The following is a 19,813-nucleotide window of genomic DNA, read 5'->3' on the forward strand; positions in this document are numbered from 1 at the left end:
TCGGCCCCCTGGTGTATAAAGTGGAGGGTGGGCCTGCCTGCTTTTCCGAATTTTAAAGTACTGGAGTAGGAGGTGTACAAATACGTGGGTGCACTGAGGGTATGAGTTCATCATGCACAGGTCCAACTGACAGGACAGAATCTTTCTTCTGTTCAGCTGGGTATTATCTCAGCATTGCTAAGTTAGGAGAGAGATGGCATTCATTGCCATATATGTAACAGTGGTTCATGGAACCCCTGGGAGAGTTTGTTATCAGTGTGGCTGAACTATTGCGCTCTAAGCTTCCAAATCCTGTAGATAATCAATCAGTAGACTACCTGGACCTCTTAAAGGGGGATAGGAAGAAATTCTGAGGGTGGGAGCCACCCTCCTTCCTTCTCCTTCCAAGAGATAGGCCTTTCTGTTTTTTAAGTTCATGAGACTACACTGATAGTCTCTTCCATGTCTACACAGGCTGGAATAACTCACAGGATCAGATAAATTTTATATGCAACAAAACACACACACAAGGATTCTCATCATTTATCTCATGGAAAGAACCTAGACATGAGCCAGGTCCTTCACGGAGACCCTTTGCCTTTGTGCAGGAAGGCCTTGATGGTTAAGTAAAATCTTAGGAGAAGCTGTTTTTGGCAAGAGGCTTTGTTTTAATGAAGAAGAGATAGCCACACATGGTTGGTATAGAGTAACTCCTTTGGACTCTCCTATATTATCTATATAATCCTCTCCTTTCATACATGCTCTCTGAACATTGAAGAGGAGTGTTAGAATGGAATTGTCGTAGATGCTGCTATGTTTGCAAAAGGACAATTCTTTTTTTTGTTGGTTCCTATGGGTGCCCTGTTATCATCCTGCCCCATGAAGCATGGTGTGGATCTATAGTTCTGTGCTAAACTAAAGTGCTCAGTTGGAACCAGCTCAGCATTTGCCTGTTTACTGCTTCTCTACACATTACGGCTTCCTTACTTCAAATAGTGTTTGAACAGACTAAAAACATGTTTTTGGCTGCCATCCAGAGTTTGGCTTCCGCTTCCCCAGTAATGCCGTAAAAATGCTCTGTCAAATAAATTCTTGGGAATTGAAAAGAACAAATTCTGTGCTCCATATGATTGTAGATAATAGAAACAGGCTTCAGCTGACCACCTGGCTTGATGCCCATGGACTAGGAAAACCGAATCACACAGCATCCCTTGGCAATGCTTTATAGCTATCAGAGTTAATTCTGTGCGTGTGATGGATGAGCTTTACATTTAAAGAAATCTGCACATAGCATTTATCTGGGTCTTTTGGGTTCCCTAAAATATTACCTTTGCTTCTCCTGCACTGTTGCCAATTAGTATCTATTACAAAGTTTTTGAACCTAGGATTAATTTTCTTTTGAGTAAATTTCACGTTGTTAACCATGAACAGAATCCTTCTATGATTTGGGGGTGGGTGTGTGTGTGTTTCCTGCCCCAATGTTTCCTGGATATTGTAGCATCCTTATTATTCAGGATCCCAGCTGGAAAGAGATGGCACATTCAAATTAAGGTAATTTAGGGTTTATTTATAATTAGGGACCATTCACAAAAGTGTGAGTTGGGGGAAGGGAACACAAGTAATGGTATGTAACCTAGTGGAGCTCTGCTAGCCCTGGACCAGAAGGGAGGGAAGGAAAGAACCTAGAGACAAAGAGTGTCATATAGAGACGGCTGCCTTCGGGATGGCCTGCACAGAGAGACATGGTCTGGCAGTCCAGAGCCACTCATCTCTTCCCTCCCTCTAACCTCCTGTCAGGGGTCCGCCTTGGGTGAACCCAGTCAGAAGCCAGAAGGTGCAGAGTCCTGTGATTTGGTTCCCAAAGGTCAGCTTCCCAGGGCAGAGAGCAGGACGGAAGGCAGAATGTGGATTTGGAAGGCAAGTGGAAGGCATCCGGCACTTACCTCAGTGGAGGTGTCCAGTGATTTCTAGGAAAGGCATAGAAATCTTTTTTTTTTAAATATTTTTATTTATTTGAGAGAGAGAGAACATGAGTGGGGTGGGGGGTGGTGAGCAGAGGGAGAGGGAGAAACAGACTCCCCACTGAGCAGGGACCCCCAACGTGAAATGGGGCTTGATCCCAGGACCCTGAGATCATGAGCTGAGCCTCAGGCAGACACTTCACTTGCTGAGCCACCCAGGTACCCCAAAGGCATAGAAATCTTAGTAGAAATCTTTTTTTAAAAAAAGATTTTATTTATTTATTCATTTGAGAGAGCGAGAATGAGAGAGAGGAGAGAGAGCACATGAGGGGGGGGAGGGTCAGAGGGAGAAGCAGACTCCCCGCCGAGCAGGGAGCCCGATGTGGGACTCGATCCAGGGACTCCAGGATCATGACCTGAGCCGAAGGCAGTCGCTTAACCAACTGAGCCACCCAGGCGCCCCCTTAGTAGAAATCTTAAACTCATTTTTATTTTTAAAAAGTATATTGGTGTATGGTTGACATGTAATAAACTGCACATATTTAAAGTATACAGTTTGATAAGTTTTGATATGTATATACCTGTGAAACCACCACAATCAAGATAGTGAGTTATCCATCACCTTCAAAATAATCCCATTTTAATTTCACATTTAAGTTATTTTATATGGTTCTTTTAAAAGGATATGGAAAGATAGAAGGAAATGAAGCAATGTCAAGTGCAACTCCAAAGTGGTGGTTCTGGAAAGATCCACAAAAAATGAAATTCAAGGCAATGTCAAAGTTTATGAGAAAGCTATTCAATAGTAGCTTATAATAAATTAGAAAAAAAAGATTGTAAGTGTGAATTTTTTGGGGGGCTTCTCCTTTGTATCTGTTTATTGCCATGTATTTTTTTTATAAGATTTTATTTATTTATTTGACAGACACAGCGAGAGCAGGAGCACAAGCAGCGGGAGTGGGAGAGGGAGAAGCAGGCTTCCTGCTGAGCAGGGAGCCCGATGTGGGACTCCATCCCAGGACCCTGGGATCATGACCTGAGCCGAAGGCAGCTGCTTAACCAACTGAGCCACCCAGGCGCCCTATTGCCATGTATTTAAAACACAGTTAAAATCTGTGAATCTGGTCTGTGTAAGTTAGTATTTGAAATGAGAAACCCAGAGATTAATCAGTATTCCATCATGCCAGGGGATCCATGGACGAGTGGTTGAGTGTACATGTTATCTGGTGTTCTTAGGCACCACAGCATACTCCTGGGGCAGCTCCAGGCTTCGGGGCATGTTCTCTATGATGCCATGCCGTCTCTCAAGAAAGCAAAGTGCAGCGTAGTGGGGGAAGGCATAACAACATAGCAATGGTGTTAATAACAGAGCTTACGATTATTACTGTGGCACTGTTGAATGTTGAGTATGTCTTTGGTGATAGAGCTGAGTTGGGATCTAATTCCCCGAGCTTAATGCATTCTGCCTCTGATTGTAGAAGCCAGCAAAACATCTGCAAACACACTTTTGCCATTTCTTAATAACTGCTTACAACCCACCTGACAGCTGACGGAGGCCAGGGAGTTAGCGTTTGTGTGGAGAACTGGTACTCTCAACCTTCTGTGTCTCCAGAGCCCCATTTATTCCAGGGACATCGGGAGTACCTAGCCCTTTCTAGAGAGGGCTTGTGTCCAGTGCAGAGTTGAATATGAGACCCTAGTCCCACTTCATGCAAAGGAAAGTACCTCCCTGGCTAAGCCAGGACGAGGAGAAGAGGTGTGAGGTTTGCGGGAAGGGAGTGGTGGGCAGCCTAGGATGGAAGCCCCCGGGGACTCTGCTCTGGTTGGACCCCAGCAGGGCTGGCATGCCACCCACCAGCACAGGAGCTGCGACAGGACCATACTGGCCTCCCTCCTGGCCTTCAGACTCATCCAGCAAGTTCAGGGCCCAGGGCCTTTGTACTTTTTATTTCTTATGCCTCAATTATTCTTGCCTTGTATTTTTGCAAGGCTCTCTTACTCTCTCACTTGATTCATATTACTGTTGAAATAGCTCCCCCTCAGATTTCTTTTGCCACCCTATCAAAGAATCACCTCTGTCACCATCTCCCTGTCCTACTTTATTTCCCTCATTGCAGGGCCCACTACTGGATATTATAACATCAGTTCTCAAACTTTTTGGTCTTAGGTACCCCAAAGAGCTTATGTTTCTGTGGGTTACACCTTTCAAAATTCACCATGTCAGAAATTAAAATAGAAATCTAAAAATACTTTTGTTCGTTGAAAAATAGCAGTAATAATCCCATTGCATGTTAACATAAATAACTTATGAAAAATAACTATATTATCCAAAATAAGAGAATTACATGAGAAGAGTAATACTGTTTTGTATTTTTGTATGTGTCCTCAATTTTTTTTTATGAACATATAATGTATTATTTGTGTCAGGGGTACGGGTCTGTGATTCATCAGTCTTACACAATGCACAGCGCTCACCATAGCATGTATGTGTTTTCTATTAATAGAAGATAGCTAGGTTGTTATAATCTGTTGTAATATATTGTTTTGGTAAAAGTTGATGTAGAACATCTAGCCTCACACAGATAGGTGGTTGGAAAAGGAAGGGTTATTTTAACAGCCTTTTCATGTAATTGTAGATATTCTATTTTAATATCACACGAAAACTCAACAAGGGATCATTTCTTAAAGGCTAATTGTTGTGTGGTCCTTGCGCCCTGGGCATACTTGTGTGAACCACTCCCAACATGTGGGTCAGATGGCTGCTTTTTTTTTCCTTAAGAAAAAGTTGGTCACTGACTTTTAAATTATGGTCTCCATAAAGTGGAATAAAAAAAATAAGTCATTACTTTCATTGTATTTTTGAATAACCCTTAAAAAAATCACCAAATCTTGAAAGATTACAGAAGCCCCTTCCAAACCAAACACTAATTTCTCATGTGTACAAAAATTGGAACACTTTTTCCTTGATAGATCCACACTTCATGTTACCGTTACTTTTTTGAGGTAGGAGGTGAAATCCTAAGTTAATGGTTTCTAACATAATTCCTTGATAAATATTTGTTAAAATATCTAATGTTTATTAGAGTGCTTTTATTCATTTTTTCCAATCTGTTTATGGCCATTACCTTATTTGAATAACTGAGTAAAGTGCCATTCAGAAATATCCTTAAGCTGGTACAGGAATAGAGTTGAACAGTCAAATCTGCAGATGTATCCAATAAATTAAGCAACCACTTTATCTGCTTGTTCAGGATGTTTCAACACCATCAACCTAAAATTTCATGTTTGTCTCTTTAAGATCCACACAGGCTTACAACACCAAATAATCTGGCCCTGTCAGCCCAGCTGTGTCCCTCTGGATGAAAAACTGCTGCCCCAGCTTCTAAAAGAAGCAGGCTACACTACCCATATGGTCGGAAAATGGCACCTGGGAATGTACCGGAAAGAATGCCTTCCAACCCGCCGAGGATTTGATACTTACTTTGGTAATGGAAATGCACATGTTTCTTTTACAGCTTAGACTAGCTGCAACCATCGCATAAAAATACACCCAAGTGTAATCAAATGAAATGACTGGAAACTTGAACACAGAATGAATCCGTCAGCACTGCCGCGGGGCAACTTTCTACTACCACCTCGTCCACGTGGCTCGGTGCTCAGTTCATGGTGGGCAGTTGCCCACAGGGAGGCGCGTACCGTTGCCAGGGTATTAAATGCCGTGTTGGGGCCTTTGTACTCTTAGAGAACCTTACGACCACAAGGGGATACAGCTTGCTTCTTAAAATAATTCCAGACAAAATCCAATACAAGAGTATTTCCTTCACAAAGGTTCAGAATATTTTTTTCTCTCCGTGGACTGTCCCAAAGGTTTTTTTTTTTTTTTTTTTTTTTCTGGAGATGGTAGAGGAGACTCTTTTCCATTGGTGTCCTTCCCCCCTTCTGTGAGATCTGTTTTTGAAATCACTAGATTGGGGAAGACCAATCAAAAGAATAAAATGGAAGGGTAAATAACAAATGGTAATAGGAAGGATAATAAGAAATAAGAAGTATTTTGTGGATTTGATAGCCCTATAAAAATGTGAAACCTTAGGTTAGTTTTTTAACTTACCCTCTTTTAACCTGTTAACAAACTGTCCTAACTAACAGCCTATTTATCTTACTAGTGGCTGTGTGTCTTTCTGATGAGCTCTTTTCATACTGCGCTTTCTATCTGGCTGTTTAGCTACCTGTTTACCTCTCATTTGTCTCTTCATTTATTTACAACCTGCCACATCCAAAAAGGAACACAGGCTGAACATGAAAAGTTTAAAATAGAGGGTGCCTGGGTGGCCCAGTCGTTAAGCGTCTGCCTTTGGCTCAGGTCATGGTCCCAGGGTCCTGGGACTGAGCCCCGCATCGGGCTCCCTGTTCCACGGGAAGCCTGCTTCTCCCTCTCCCACTCCCCCTGCCTGTACTCTTTCTCTAGCTGTGTCTCTCTCTGTCAAATGAATACATAAAAATCTTTATATAAAAAAAAAAAATGTCTGCCTTTGGCTCAGGTCATGATCTCAGGATCCTGGGATCGAGCCCCGCCTCAGGCTCCCTGCTTGGTGGGAAGTCCGCCTCTCTCTCTCTCTCTTTCTCTCTGCCCCTCCCCCATGCTTGGGCTATCTCTCTCTCTTTCAAATAAACAAAATCTTAAAAAAAAATTGAATAAAAAATTAGGGTGAGTAGAAAAAGATGAAATTGCGGCGTGGCACCAAATTACAAAAAAAAAAACTGCCTGGCTGTAGGTGGGCTTCACATCCAACTCTGCAACTTGAGATTTCTTATGTCCAAATTAAAAAAAATTTTTTAAAAAGGAGACAGCTATAAGAGTCACATTATTTATAAGATAAATGGAAACCAGATGTTCAGGAAGAGTAAAGCATTTTCTGGCTCTTAGACCTGAGAAATTTCTCCTTTGGGAGAAGGTAAGGTGGACAACATCCTCAAAAACAGCATTTTGTAATATAGTGGTGGTTTTCTTATACGTGTTTCTTGAGACATTCCTTTTTATTCAAGGTAGGGCCAGAATGCCAAAGAGCATTTCGGTGATTATATGGGGCCCAAACAATGTAGTCGAAACGCACAGCTCTGTCATGCTGTGTTGGATCCCGGGTTAAAGTTGAGATGCAAGGACCTCCGGCAGGAGACCGTATGGGCCCCGCTCCCAGTCTGCTTCTCTAGCAGACATTGCTAAGCAATCACGGCATTCTTTCTTGATGAACCTGGATATATCCTCTGTATCCTCAAATAACTGTGAAAGTCAGACTTGGGTGTAAGAGCTCTTTGTCATTTTGGAAATTCTAGAGGAAAAAACAGTCTGTATATCCTTTGACAATTTTCAGTCAGACCTTTGCTGAAAGATGGATCCATACCTATGCTCCAGCAAGAGGAAGGACTATAGGTATCTTAATTTTTTTACTAAAACCCAAGTCACATATTTAAAAATTCACTCGGATGGAAGAAAATCATATCCTTTTATGAGAATTGAGATGCCTGAAGATTCAGAGGAACAAACACCACACATTCGTCTGAACTTGTAGATAGGAGGGGATAATGACCTTGCAGCTGTTATCACTGTTATGACTTAGATGTTCTGTTCAAAAGCAGCCAGATGATTGTGGGGCTGGTTGTACAACTCTGAATACCTTAAAGACCATTGAATTCTACACTTTAAGTAGGTGACTTGTATGGGATGTGACTTACAGCTCAATAAAACTTAAAAAGTCAGAGATTTAGTTGTTCAGAAAGTATTTTATGATTTTTCCCCAAGAAAGCATAGGATGCCATCTTCTTTAGGCTCAGCATGTAAGTGCAAATTTGTGAATCACTGTTGTGAGAAAAGCTGCATGTGATTGCCACATGGTTGTTTGGTATCAGTCTGGCCAAGTATGTAAATAAATAGTTCTATTCCTGGAGTTCTCCTATTTGTAATATCCTTTTAGTATTTATAGTTCATACTTTTTTTTTTTAAGTGAGCCACCTAGGCACCCCTACCGTTCTTACATCTTTTTTTTTAAAGCTTCTATTTATTTGAGAGAGAGAGAGAGAATACACAAGCAAGGGGAGGGACAGAGGGCGAGGGAGAAGCAGGCTGCCCCCTGAGCAGGGAGCCCGATGTGGAGCTCAATCCCAGGACCGTGAGATCACGACTTGAGCCGAAGGCGGACGCTTAATTGACTGAGCCACCCAGGTGCCCCCATACATCTTTTAATCAAGTATATCCTATGCTTATATTCTCTCAAGTAATAGACAATAGTTTACATTTACAGAGAAATAACCTGAAGTGATTTCCTCAAGCTCTTAACACCCAGGAGTTATTAAAAATTCCAAATATAACCCCAGTGTCCTGACCTCTCTAATCATCCATATAAGGGCTAAGGTCGCTTTTATGGATACATTTCTTTCTCTCTTATATATTAATTAACAAACACATTTGAGGGGCGCCTGGGTGGCTCAGTTGGTTAAGCGACTGCCTTCGGCTCAGGTCATGATCCTGGAGTCCCGGGATCGAGTCCCACATCGGGCTCCCTGCTCAGCAGGGAGTCTGCGTCTCCCTCTGACCCTCCTCCCTCTCATGCTCTCTCTCTATCATTCTCTCTCTCTCTCTCAATAAATAAAAATCTTAAAAAAAAAACCAAAACAAAAAACAAACACATTTGATTTCCCTTTCTGTTATATACATTAGGGGAAAAGATTGCCGTGTAAAAAGTGGTCTGGGGCACCTGGGTGGCTCAGTCAGTTAAGCCTCTGACTCTTAATTTCAGCTCACGTCATGATCTTGGGGTCCTGAGATCAAGCCCCGCATCCAGCTCCACAGTCAGTGCAGAGTCTGCTTGAGATTCTCTCTTTCCCTCTCCCTTTGCCCCTCCCCTTGCTCATGCTCTTTCTCTCTCTCTGTTTCAAATAAATTAATTAAATTAAAAAAAAGTGGTCGTAAGACCAAGGTATTCATTGTATGGACTTTGAATTTATTGAATCATGAAAAATGAGGAAATTAATTAGAAATGAATTCATTTTTCATGTAAACTGTGTAAAGCTTTTGATTGTGATAATAGAGAACGCTTAGGACTGAAGAAAGGGCTTGGCTAATTTTATCCACCTCATTTTAAGGTTAATAAGCATTATTTGTTAGCAGATGACTCAGAGTCCAGCACAGCTTCTTTCTTTTTAATAGCTCTATTGAGGTATAATTCACACGCCATATAATCCATCCACTAAAGTGTACAATTTATTGATTTTTAATAAATTCACAGGGTTGTGCTACTGTCATTACAATCCAATTATAGAATATTTTCATCACCCCAGAAAGAAACCCCTTCTTTATCATCGGTCACTCCCCATTTTCTTCCAACCCCACCAGCTCTAGGCAACCACTAATATAACTTTTTGTCTCTATAGATTTGCCTGTTCTGGTCATTTCGTATAAATGGAATCATACAATATGCAGCACAGCTTATTTTAATATTTTAGGAAAATATGGAACATTTGCAGAAACAGCTTTAGTTGAGAAAACCCATTTCCTTTCATGTTTACATTCAAATTGGGGGATAGGCAGTTGATGCCATTTACATTGGGGGCAAAACTGAGATTGTGGTTGGTAGAAAAATCTACTTTGATTGCCCACGTTAGTTTGATCTTTTGGTTCTGTTAAATTGTCTAGAGCTCCTGTTTGGAAAGGGTTGTGTCTTCCGCCAGTGGGTGTCAGCATCTGACTAAAGATGATTCCTCCTAGAGCTGCTTCTATAAATAACCTTGAAGCCAGTCTCCAAAGGTCAATATCAACATTATTTGAATCCTGTGTTCATTTAAGTGATTACCTCAGAGTAAAAACTCGTAAGAAATCACATTAACCCTATGCTGTTTTTGCCATTAGATAGCTTTCAAAGATTAAGATTTTATCATCTTTCCTGAATTTAAACTCTGATTTTTAAAAATGGATTTACTTGGAATCATCCACTTTGAGAGTTCCATGACAGAGCCTTGTGTTCTTACTTGGAATCATCCACTTTGAGAGTTCCATGACAGAGCCTTGTGTTCTGAAGACTTGACTGAGGAGGAATGGTTTTGAATTTTTTTACGATAACATTTTAATGCCTCCTGCTAGCAAATATAGAGATGTTAAGAAGTGGTGCTCTGATTAGCCTTGTCATTTGATTAGCCTTGTCATGGGTAATCAATTGCACTAGGCAATTAAATGCTGAAACATTAGTTTGTTTAGCAAGTTTTATGCTATGCTGACTCCTTTCCATCTCCGATTCTTGTTGTAGGATATCTCCTAGGTAGTGAAGATTACTATTCCCATGAGCGCTGTACATTAATTGATGCTCTAAATGTCACACGATGTGCTCTTGATTTTCGAGATGGTGAAGAAGTTGCAACAGGATATAAAAATATATATTCAACAAACATATTTACCGAAAGAGCTACAGCCCTCATAACTAACCATCCACCAGAGAAGGTAAGTCTTGCTTTTTTATTGATATCAAAGTTGTGTTAAGATAGCATCTCTTCAGGTGAGTATAGGAAAAAGCTGCTTGTTTGGGAAAAAAAATCTAATAAATTCTAGGGGAGTTGTTTTTAAATTTTGGAGTGTATCGGTATCTGCCTGGGGAAGTTGATAAAAATAGAAATTCCTGGAGCCCCTCTTTAAAAGTCTGATTCCTTAGGTCTGGGAGAAATCCATATATCAGCATTTTATTTTATTTATTAATTAATTTTCATTTTCATTTATTTTTAACGTGGGGCTTGAATTCACGACCCTGAGATCAAGACATGAGCTGAGATCAAGAGTCAGATGCTTTACCGACTGAGCCACCCGGGCGCTCCCATACATCAGCATTTTAAAGAAACTCCTCAAGGGTGATTCTGACACCAAGGGTCCCTAGATGACACTTTGAGGAATACTGTGTCGGAAGTGTTTTAGTAGATACGTAGTTTTATTATTTTGGTGTATTATGTGCATGTGCTGTAAGCAATTAGTACATTGACTTTTTTAAAATGATAGACCTGTGTACAAGATGAGGCTGTAGTATGGCAAACTTTGTGTTAAGAGATCGACAAACCTTGGGTTCAGGGCAAGTCCTCTTTGTATTTGGCCTCCCAAGGTTATTTTGGCTATTCTAGATATTTTGCATTCTCAATTTTAGAATCACCTGGTCAATTTCTAGCAAAAAGTTCCTGCTTGGATTTGGATTTCATTGCATCTGTAGACCAACATGGGGAGAATGAATGTCTTAACAGTATTAAGTCTTTCGCTCCATATACATGGTATACCGATGAACCTGTTTTTCACATTTACTACATTGAAGCCATTGTGTATGTCATGTACTAAAATCTTAAGACTTATCTAAAGGTAAAAATAGAAAAGTGTGAATTGCCTTAAACGTTTTTGTTGTTGTTGTTAACCTAGAGTTAGCTTCATAAGCTAACTTCTTTGAATATACCTTTGAAATTGGGTCACAGGTTCGTGTTGTCAGATACAGGGCCCAAAATGTGGCTTCAATGACTTACATTAGCACACCGATGAAATTAGTCCTTCAGTAAGACCCTGATATAGCAAATTACAGAATGTGCAGTATTATCTGGTGCTCCCAATTTTCTGCACTTTGCTTCTTTGACAATTACTGAATAGCCTCAGGGCAGATCACAACTTGGATTTAGGTTTATATACCTGCTCAGAGGTGGTACCTGGCAGCTGACTCCCTTTTGACATAGTTTCTTCCTGGCTCTGCCTATTCTAATTCAGTATTGGGGGTCTTCCCTGGTATCTGTCCTCAGTTTTGCCCCACCTTGGGCTTTTTATCACTCTCAAAGCTGACATATTGGAGTAGCCATGCTTCCTGTGGAGCTTGGAAGATCAGAAAGTTCTCTTACGTATGTGGACATACACAGGTTTTAAATCTAGATCTAAACTGGGGCATCTGGGTGGCTCAGTCGGTTAAGTGTCTGCCTTAATAGGGTTCTGGGGTCGAGCCCCGTGTCGGGCTCCCTGCTCAGCGGGGAGTCTGCTTCTCCCTCTCCCTCTGCCTCTCCCCCTGCTTGTGTGCATGTGCTCTCTCTCTCTCAAATAATTAAATAAAATCTTAAAAAAAAATGTCAATCTGAACCAATTTTCAGAGAGCTGGGATAACTGCTAGGTAATTGGAAGGTTCTCAGTTTTCTTCTGTATGCTTGGTGTTTTATAGATAGTGCTAAAAGCCCAAAGAACAAGGTAAGGTCTTAAGGGAATTGTGGTTCTTGTCCTGTCCTTTGAGTTAGGCAGCCTTTTATAGATAAGCAAACAAGAAACTTGTTCAAGGTCACAGAGCTACTGAGAGTCCAAACCAGAATTTAAACCCACACTGTTTGACTCCAGAGCTCAGTGCACTCAACAGGCGTCCCGAGTTCACAGCTCATATCTAAGACTAGAGGTTATTAGCCCTGGTGTATGATTCAGCTTGATGGTTCCAATCTTGACAGTATATTGGACTCATCTGGAAAGCTTGTAACAAAGACCAATAACAAATATTGTGACTTATTGGTGCTTGGTGGGAGGGTGTCATTGGTATTTAATTACCCCTCTGCCCCTCCCTCCCTCCCACCGGTGATTCTGATTGTGCAGCCACTGTTGAGTCCCCTCAAACACAGGGGACAAGCTCAAGCCAACTGCCTTTTACAGGCTTACAGTCTAACACTACCTTAATCATGCAACAACTATAATATGCCTATAGTAAAAATGAGTTCCCATTAGGCAGCAATGGAGTAGTCTCTCACAGTGCCCGTAACATTAAGCAGATAAGAGGAAGCAGCTGGGTGAAATAGTTCTTTGTGGGTGGGCTGCCTTATCTGGTGTGGTGCGGAAAGCACGGAACTGAGGGAAATGAGTCCCCAAGAGCTCGCAAGCCATCCAAACTTGTGTTAGTAATATAGTGCTGCTCACTGGTAGCATTATGGGAATTGCCAGATGAGAGGATGGGCATTTTCTGACAGTGTCTGAAATATTGTGAAGCAGTGTCCAGCATTCCTAACTTCCTCAAGGTCAAGTTTCAAGCGTAGACATAAATGAATGAAATAATCAGTACCGAGGAACAGCCCCAGAATGTTTGTTTAAGACAGCAAATGCAGACGTTTACATTTTTAGTTCTCAGTAAGATGATGCATCACATAGTTCCAGGAGCTGCACTTTTCATCATTTTATCCCAATGTTGAATCTAATTCTGTGCTAATTTCTTAGATGCTATATATAGACTATAACATAGGCAACTTGTCTAAGATGGAAATCATTAAAGAAATACACACGAAGTAGCCACAAGCCATCTTAAAAATGTGCCTATTTGAAAGCACTTGAGGGGGAAAAGAGCATATGGAGCTGTTTTGTAACAGAAACACAGTTGGTGCTGGATTCAGGGAGATACTGCCAATAGCCACTGCCCATGTGTTGGGAAGGAATGTCTTTTTTTCTCCAGGATAATTCCCTTAGTACTAACACTACAGTTTAAAAGCAACATGTCCATAACATATCGTTCAGTTAAAAATAGTCCACCCCCAACACTTGGCAAAATAAAAACAAAGGTTTTCTCATAAACCTAATCTACTAGAAGCTTCTTAAAGCAAATGTGAATTTCTAGCAGTAGACACTTTTTCCTGACACAGGTTGGAAAGAAATGTCTTAATTTGAAAGTCAACAATAGAGCAATAATTTAAAAATGCATCCTATATTTTTTTTAATTTATACTTTAAATTAGGAAAATATGCTAATGAAATGAAAGTAAGGCTTTCTTCCTCACTGGAATCAGGTTTCTTAGCATGGTGAGGATATTTAGAGTAGCTATCTTAGGAGTCGTATGGCATAAAAGAAAGGGAAAAGAATTCTTAGTGTCTTATCAGTATGCTAATAAGTTTAGGTGACAATGTCATAGTTTTGTGTAATACTTAAACATTTGGTCACGATTCACATCTAGGATTCCGTTTTATATTCGTAAGGAACCTGAAAGGGTTATAGTTAGTGTTGTTGTCAAGTCGGCCGCTATAACTGGTTTGGTCGCAGCAGGGACCTGGACCCAAGAAGGAGCAAGGGAAAGATCAGGGTCCCGCACAAACCTGGAGGTCCATGGAGATCAAAATCAGCTCAGGACAACCGTGTTTTGAATGATATCTGTAAGGTCAGAATGCGCCCGCAGGTCTCCAAAGGCCAACGCATGACTGGGCTGGAACTCAAGTCCGTAGACAGCATGGTAATACTGAGTCTGTCCCTAGGATGGCGGCTGCTTGCTTTAGGCTAACAGTGAGCTGACCCCACGTAGGTAGGTGTGGGGAGATTGACTATGTCTGTTCCCTGGGGCTGGGGGGGAGGGTGTCTTACAGCAGGTGGTTGCAGGCAGGGTCCCGATTATAGTTAGAAAACCTTGGAGCCCTAGTTAATTATTCTTTCCCCTAGGCCACCAGGTAGTACAAATAACAATACCCTGTTAATTTTTTTTTTCATTTAAAAATAGTATTGAAATGTTTTATACCTAGCGCTGTGGGAAATGAGTTGTTTCATCGATAAAGTTTACCTTGTGAGTGTTGAAACTTTCCTTTTACAATATCGGATGGAAATACTCTCAGTTGTGTTGCTTTGGGCCTCACCTTATTAAAAGGGCTGCACTATACATCATTCTGCCTCTTTCTGGTGAGCCAGAGATGTATTGATGTGTGTGTCTGTCCACCCATGCACTGCATGGCCCTCGATTACTGCTGGTGACATGGCGGGGGGGGGGAAGATAGCTTGTTTTGTTCGAGGAACACCTTTATCTTTACTTGTAGGTTTCTAGGACGTGGTTGGTGGCAGTGCGAGGCCCTTGCCTGGCCTGAGACAGTCACAGTCCTCATCCGTCAGAGGTGCTTTTCACTGCCTCTTCTCAGCTGTGCTCCTTCTGTTTGAACCTAAAGGAGTCTGACCCCTGGAAAAATGGGGGTATGGCTACAGTTTTATAACTTTGACCCCTCAAGAGTAATGGTCATGTCTTTAGCCCCCTACAGAATAATTATGGGAAAGGTTTTCAGGTAATGTTTTTCTGTATTTAAGAAAGTGAGTAGAATGATTTCCAAACTGAATATTTGTGGGTTTTTTTTTTAAAGATTTTATTTATTTATTTGATACACAGAATGAGAGAGAGAGAGTATGTGAGCACACAAGCAGGGGGAGCAGCAGAGGGAGAGAGAGAAGCAGGCTTTCTGCTAGCAGGAGCCCAATGTGGGACTTGATCCCAGGACCCTGAGATCATGACCTGAACCAAGGTAGACGCTTAACGACTGAGGCACCCAGGAGCCCCCATACTGAATATCTGTAAGACTCTCTAATGATGGTCTGAGAACTCTCCCACACCACCCTCCCTGGCCATCACCTCTGGAGATCACGTGCGGGTTGGGAATAACCTGCCGTCTTTCTCCTTTCTCTCCTTCACCGTGGGCTTTGCCATGTTGCCGCTAATGACCTGGATGAACGCATCTTCTCCTGAAGCAGTGAGCTCCTTCTCTCCTTCCTCCGCGCCTGCCCAGAGAAGCCAGCCCAGGGTCATAAACTCTGGTGTTTACAGGGGCCAGGCTGCTGACCTAAATAAGTGAAGCCCCTCAGGTAGAACAGTAGGGAGGCTCTAGAAATTGGAGAGCACTTGAGAGTGAGGCCTCTATTTCATGCTCCAGCCATTTATTACCCGATGGAGTATGGGCATGGAGTTGTCGGAGTTCTGATTCTTCAAGAAAAATTTTTTTAAAAGCCACAGAGTTTTATGTGATATTTCCCGATTTAAAAAACTTTATGTGCAAGTTGAATCATTACTTGACTAACAGACTTTCGTCCACCATGTCCTTTTCACAGCCCCCTTCTGGAACAGTCACCTTGTTAATTTTATTTTTGAAAATTCCTTTCCTGCTCTGCCCTTTCACCTCTGACTTTCCTAGTCTATCCCTGCCATTCTGTTTTTGTAAGTGGCTACACTTGCCTTCTGAGTGATCGAAAGAAACTTTTACATCTTCTCTTCCAAAATAAAAGTAACAAGCTGACTGTGATACTTGAGACTAGAACAGCAGACAGGTTTCACTTTAAATTTGTCTTTTTTTTTCTCTTTTTTTTTCTTTTTTTGCACAGGGTATGGCTTGAATTAGTTTTGTTTTTCTTAACTTTAAATATATATATGAAAATATATATTAAAATGTTCTCTAAATAAAAAAAAAACTTTATGTGCGCTGCAAATTGTGGTAGCCTTCTGATATTTAATCCTGTCCCCATCCAGACCGTGGTGGTCTGGGGGGGCGGGGGGGCGGGGGGTTGTTGGTTTGATCTAGTGCTGAAGACCGGAATGGCTGCTCCCACAGCAGACCCTCACACTCACCGCTGGGCCACCGATGCCCGTGCACATCCATCCCCGCCCCCCTGCCCCCACCAAGGCGTCTCAGCCCAGGCTCCTTTCTCAGCACCGTGCAGGGCATGTGCTGGGTGGGGTTCCCTGCACTGTGGTCTGGGGGAACTCAGAAGTTTTGCTCTATGTGTGGCTGGAGTAGAGACGGTGTGTGTTGAAGGGGAGTGGAGGTAGAGCTAAAGCAGTGTCCAAGATTGTAGCACTGACCTTTGGAGTTGCAATTTGGAATGCTTTCCTGTGGACAGGATGTACAAATGAAGCCTAGGTTCTAGTTATCATTCCATCACCTAACCTCCTTCGTAAAATAGGTTTTCAAGTGATGACTTTGATATTTAACAGCTATTTTTATCATTTTGATTTTCCAAGTTCTAAAGATCTGAACTAAAAATAATCTTTTGGGTATCTTTTTAAGCTCTCTCTGTGTATATTCCTGACTCTGTCTAGCAAGGTGTATGATACAGAATTTTTAAAAAATTATCAACAATAATGAAGAATGAAATATGAGCCACCCCCTGCAGTCCTCTTTCTAACTTTTCCCCGTTCCTTTATGAGATTTAAATGCCTCAAATACTTTAACAGAATTGTATTATTATTCTTGGATTGAACCGTTGCTATCTCTTTGAGAGTTTTCAACTCATTAAGGAATTCTGTAGGAGCGCAATGAAGAGAGTGCTTTCAGAAAGGCTCATTAAAAAAGGAGAGGCTGACCTGGAATACCCCTAATGTTAAATGCTATAAATTGGTGTAAAAGGTAAAATAGAATCAGCGTATCACACTCCTTAGTTTCCAGGAATTAAATTGGCGTTGTTTGGTCCTCGATCAAAGACTAGCAAGGCATGGTGTTCACTTGTTTTCTCCTATGAAAAATCCTGAACTCTCTCCGAAAGTGTGGGAACTTTCTTTTCAGCAAAAGCAAAAAGCTAAAGCATCTATTGGTACATATCTGCACCATAATGGTGGAGTTTCCAATAGGAGATTGCTCTGCAATATGAACGTGGACAAATCCTATAACCTTTCTAAGCCCCAGTTAACTTATCTGTGAAATGGGTGTAACAGGCTGAATTTGAGTATTATATAAGACAGAATATGCAAATCATATCATAGTATCTAGCACATGAACAACATATAATATATAGTTGTTATTATTGGTATTATTATTATTTGTTTGGATCAGAGCCTTCTAGGCCATTTTAGAACTCAAGCTTTTCTTTTCAATTTTTCATCTTGTGTCTTTTGTTACATTTTTACTGTCTTTATTGATGCTCCTAGTTCACATGCCATAAAATTCACCCAATTAAAGTATACAATTCAATAGTAAATTCCAAGAGGTGTGCAACCATCATCACAGTCTAAATTTAAAACATTTTTAATGTTTTAAAGAAACCGTGTGCCTATTAGCAATCACTCACCATTCCTCTCCGCCCCCCCCAGCTCCCTATAGCCCTAGGCATCTTTTGAGTATCTTTTCATGAGCTTTTTGGCCGTTTGTATATCTTCTTTGAAGAAATGTCTATTCAAATTATTTTCCCATCTTGTAATTGGGTTAATTGTCTTTTGTTATTGAGTTGGAAGAGTTCTTTGTATATTCTGGATATAAGTCCCTTGTCAGACAAATGATTTACAAATATTTTCAAGCCATTCTGTGGCTTGTCTTGATATTACTTTTATTAACTGATAAATCTGGACCTCTCTTTTTGTATTTAATGCTTCCATACCCTCTTAACTGATTTGTACAAACTCTCTTTCCAGCCTCTGTTTCTCTACCTTGCTCTTCAGTCTGTCCACGAGCCCCTTCAGGTCCCTGAGGAATACCTGAAACCATATAACTTCATCCAAGATAAGAATAGGCATTATTATGCAGGAATGGTGTCTCTTATGGATGAAGCAGTGGGAAATGTCACGGCAGCCTTAAAAAGCCACGGACTCTGGAACAACACGGTGTTCATCTTCTCCACAGGTAAGTCTGTCAATAGGAAAATGATCTCTTGGCAAAGCCTAGGACGTGGTATTCAATACATGTAATAAAGACAAATTGGAGCATTTAGCAGTTCCTTATTAAAATAAATGTTAACTCTGCGAGTGGAGACATGATAATAATGGATGGAAAAATGTGTCTAAGGAAAAGAATTATGGGTTTTCCCCCTCTTCCTTCAGATATCAAAATATTCTGGCAGAATGCTTGAAAACCAGCTCTCACACCACCCAAGTGAGTATGAGCGGACATCACTCATACGCAGGGCAGGCGGGCAGTGAATTCCTAGAGTGGCTTTTTCTCCGCTGTCTGTGCGGCCCAGGTGTCCTCTGTGAATAGGACTTGTGCTGATGAGAGCAGTTCCCTATCAGTGTAGAGACAGAAATCTGACATTAAGAAGACAAAGGAGAAGTGGTGACATTTAAATCTAGGCTAGAGTGGCTAAGCATAGAATTTTTGTATTAAGATTGTTTTCTGACAATAAAATTCGTACACATCGATTAGAGAAAAAACAGAAAAGAAGGAGGAAAGAAAGTTTTTGAAAATAGTTTTCATTATGGCAGTGTCCTTCTGATTCCTCATCTGTTATACACATAATTTTTCTTCCGTCTGATTAGACATAGTTGGCTAAAACGTCCCTGCGATGGGCTATGGGTGTAGATCTTGGTTTACTCATTGTGCTGCGTACTCTGAGAGCACTTTTTTTTTTTAAAGATTTTATTTATTTATTTGAGAGAGAGAGAATGCGAGATAGAAAGCGCGAGAGGGAAGAGGGTCAGAGGGAGAAGCAGACTCCCCGCTGAGCAGGGATCCCGATGTGGGACTTGATCCTGGGACTCCAGGATCATGACCTGAGCCGAAGGCAGTCGCTTAACCAACTGAGCCACCCAGGCGCCCTCTGAGAGCACTTTGTATCTAAAAATGAGGATGCTTTTTTTAATGGGAAGCTTTCTTACATTATTCATTTCAGAATTGTTTGGCCCTCCATCCTACCTTTCTCCTATTCTCTCTTTACAGAACTTCTGTTATTTGGATAGTGAATTATCCTCTAATTTCCTTAGTTTTTTTCCTCTCCTGTTTATTTTTCTTCTACTATTTGGTAAATTTCTTTATCATTGTTTTGTAATCTTTTCTATTAAATTCATTTTAACTACCGTATTTTTTAATTATTCATTCTCCAAAGCCTGCGCTCTTAGCTCTTAAGTGTATGTGGGTGTGAGTGTGTATGTAAATATGTGTGTACACATATGTGTACTTGTATGTGTGTATATATGTGAGCGCATACATATACTTTTAAGCTCGCTTATACTCCCAACATTGCCTCTTTTCCTTCTAAGGTCATTTGTATCTTTTTTGGCCTTTCATGAAAAAGCTTTCTCAAATCCCTGGTGATCATTGACTAAAACTTAAAAATTGGATTGGAAACTCCAAGGGTGAGGACAGGACTTGTCTTCGGTGAATTTTACTGTAAAGTGACAACGTGAGGCGTGTGTGGT

At 41.0% G+C, this 19,813-nt stretch overlaps 1 protein-coding gene across 2 annotated transcripts in view; it reads left to right on the plus strand.

Annotated features, from left to right (window-relative positions):
• Positions 1-19,813, plus strand: part of ARSB (arylsulfatase B) — a 166,153-nt gene that overhangs the window by 12,136 nt on the left and 134,204 nt on the right. For both annotated transcript variants that reach the window (XM_073905285.1, XM_025892613.2), the window contains exons 2-4: positions 5,239-5,425; positions 10,235-10,425; positions 18,095-18,302. In XM_073905285.1, the coding sequence (XP_073761386.1) occupies positions 5,239-5,425; positions 10,235-10,425; positions 18,095-18,302 (586 nt within the window). The remainder of the gene's footprint in view (positions 1-5,238; positions 5,426-10,234; positions 10,426-18,094; positions 18,303-19,813) is intronic.

The sequence above is a fragment of the Callorhinus ursinus genome, unplaced genomic scaffold, assembly GCF_003265705.2.
Source record: "Callorhinus ursinus isolate GAN/ISIS: 27379988/994484 unplaced genomic scaffold, GSC_fseal_2.0 scaffold23, whole genome shotgun sequence".
Taxonomy (NCBI): domain Eukaryota; kingdom Metazoa; phylum Chordata; class Mammalia; order Carnivora; family Otariidae; genus Callorhinus; species Callorhinus ursinus.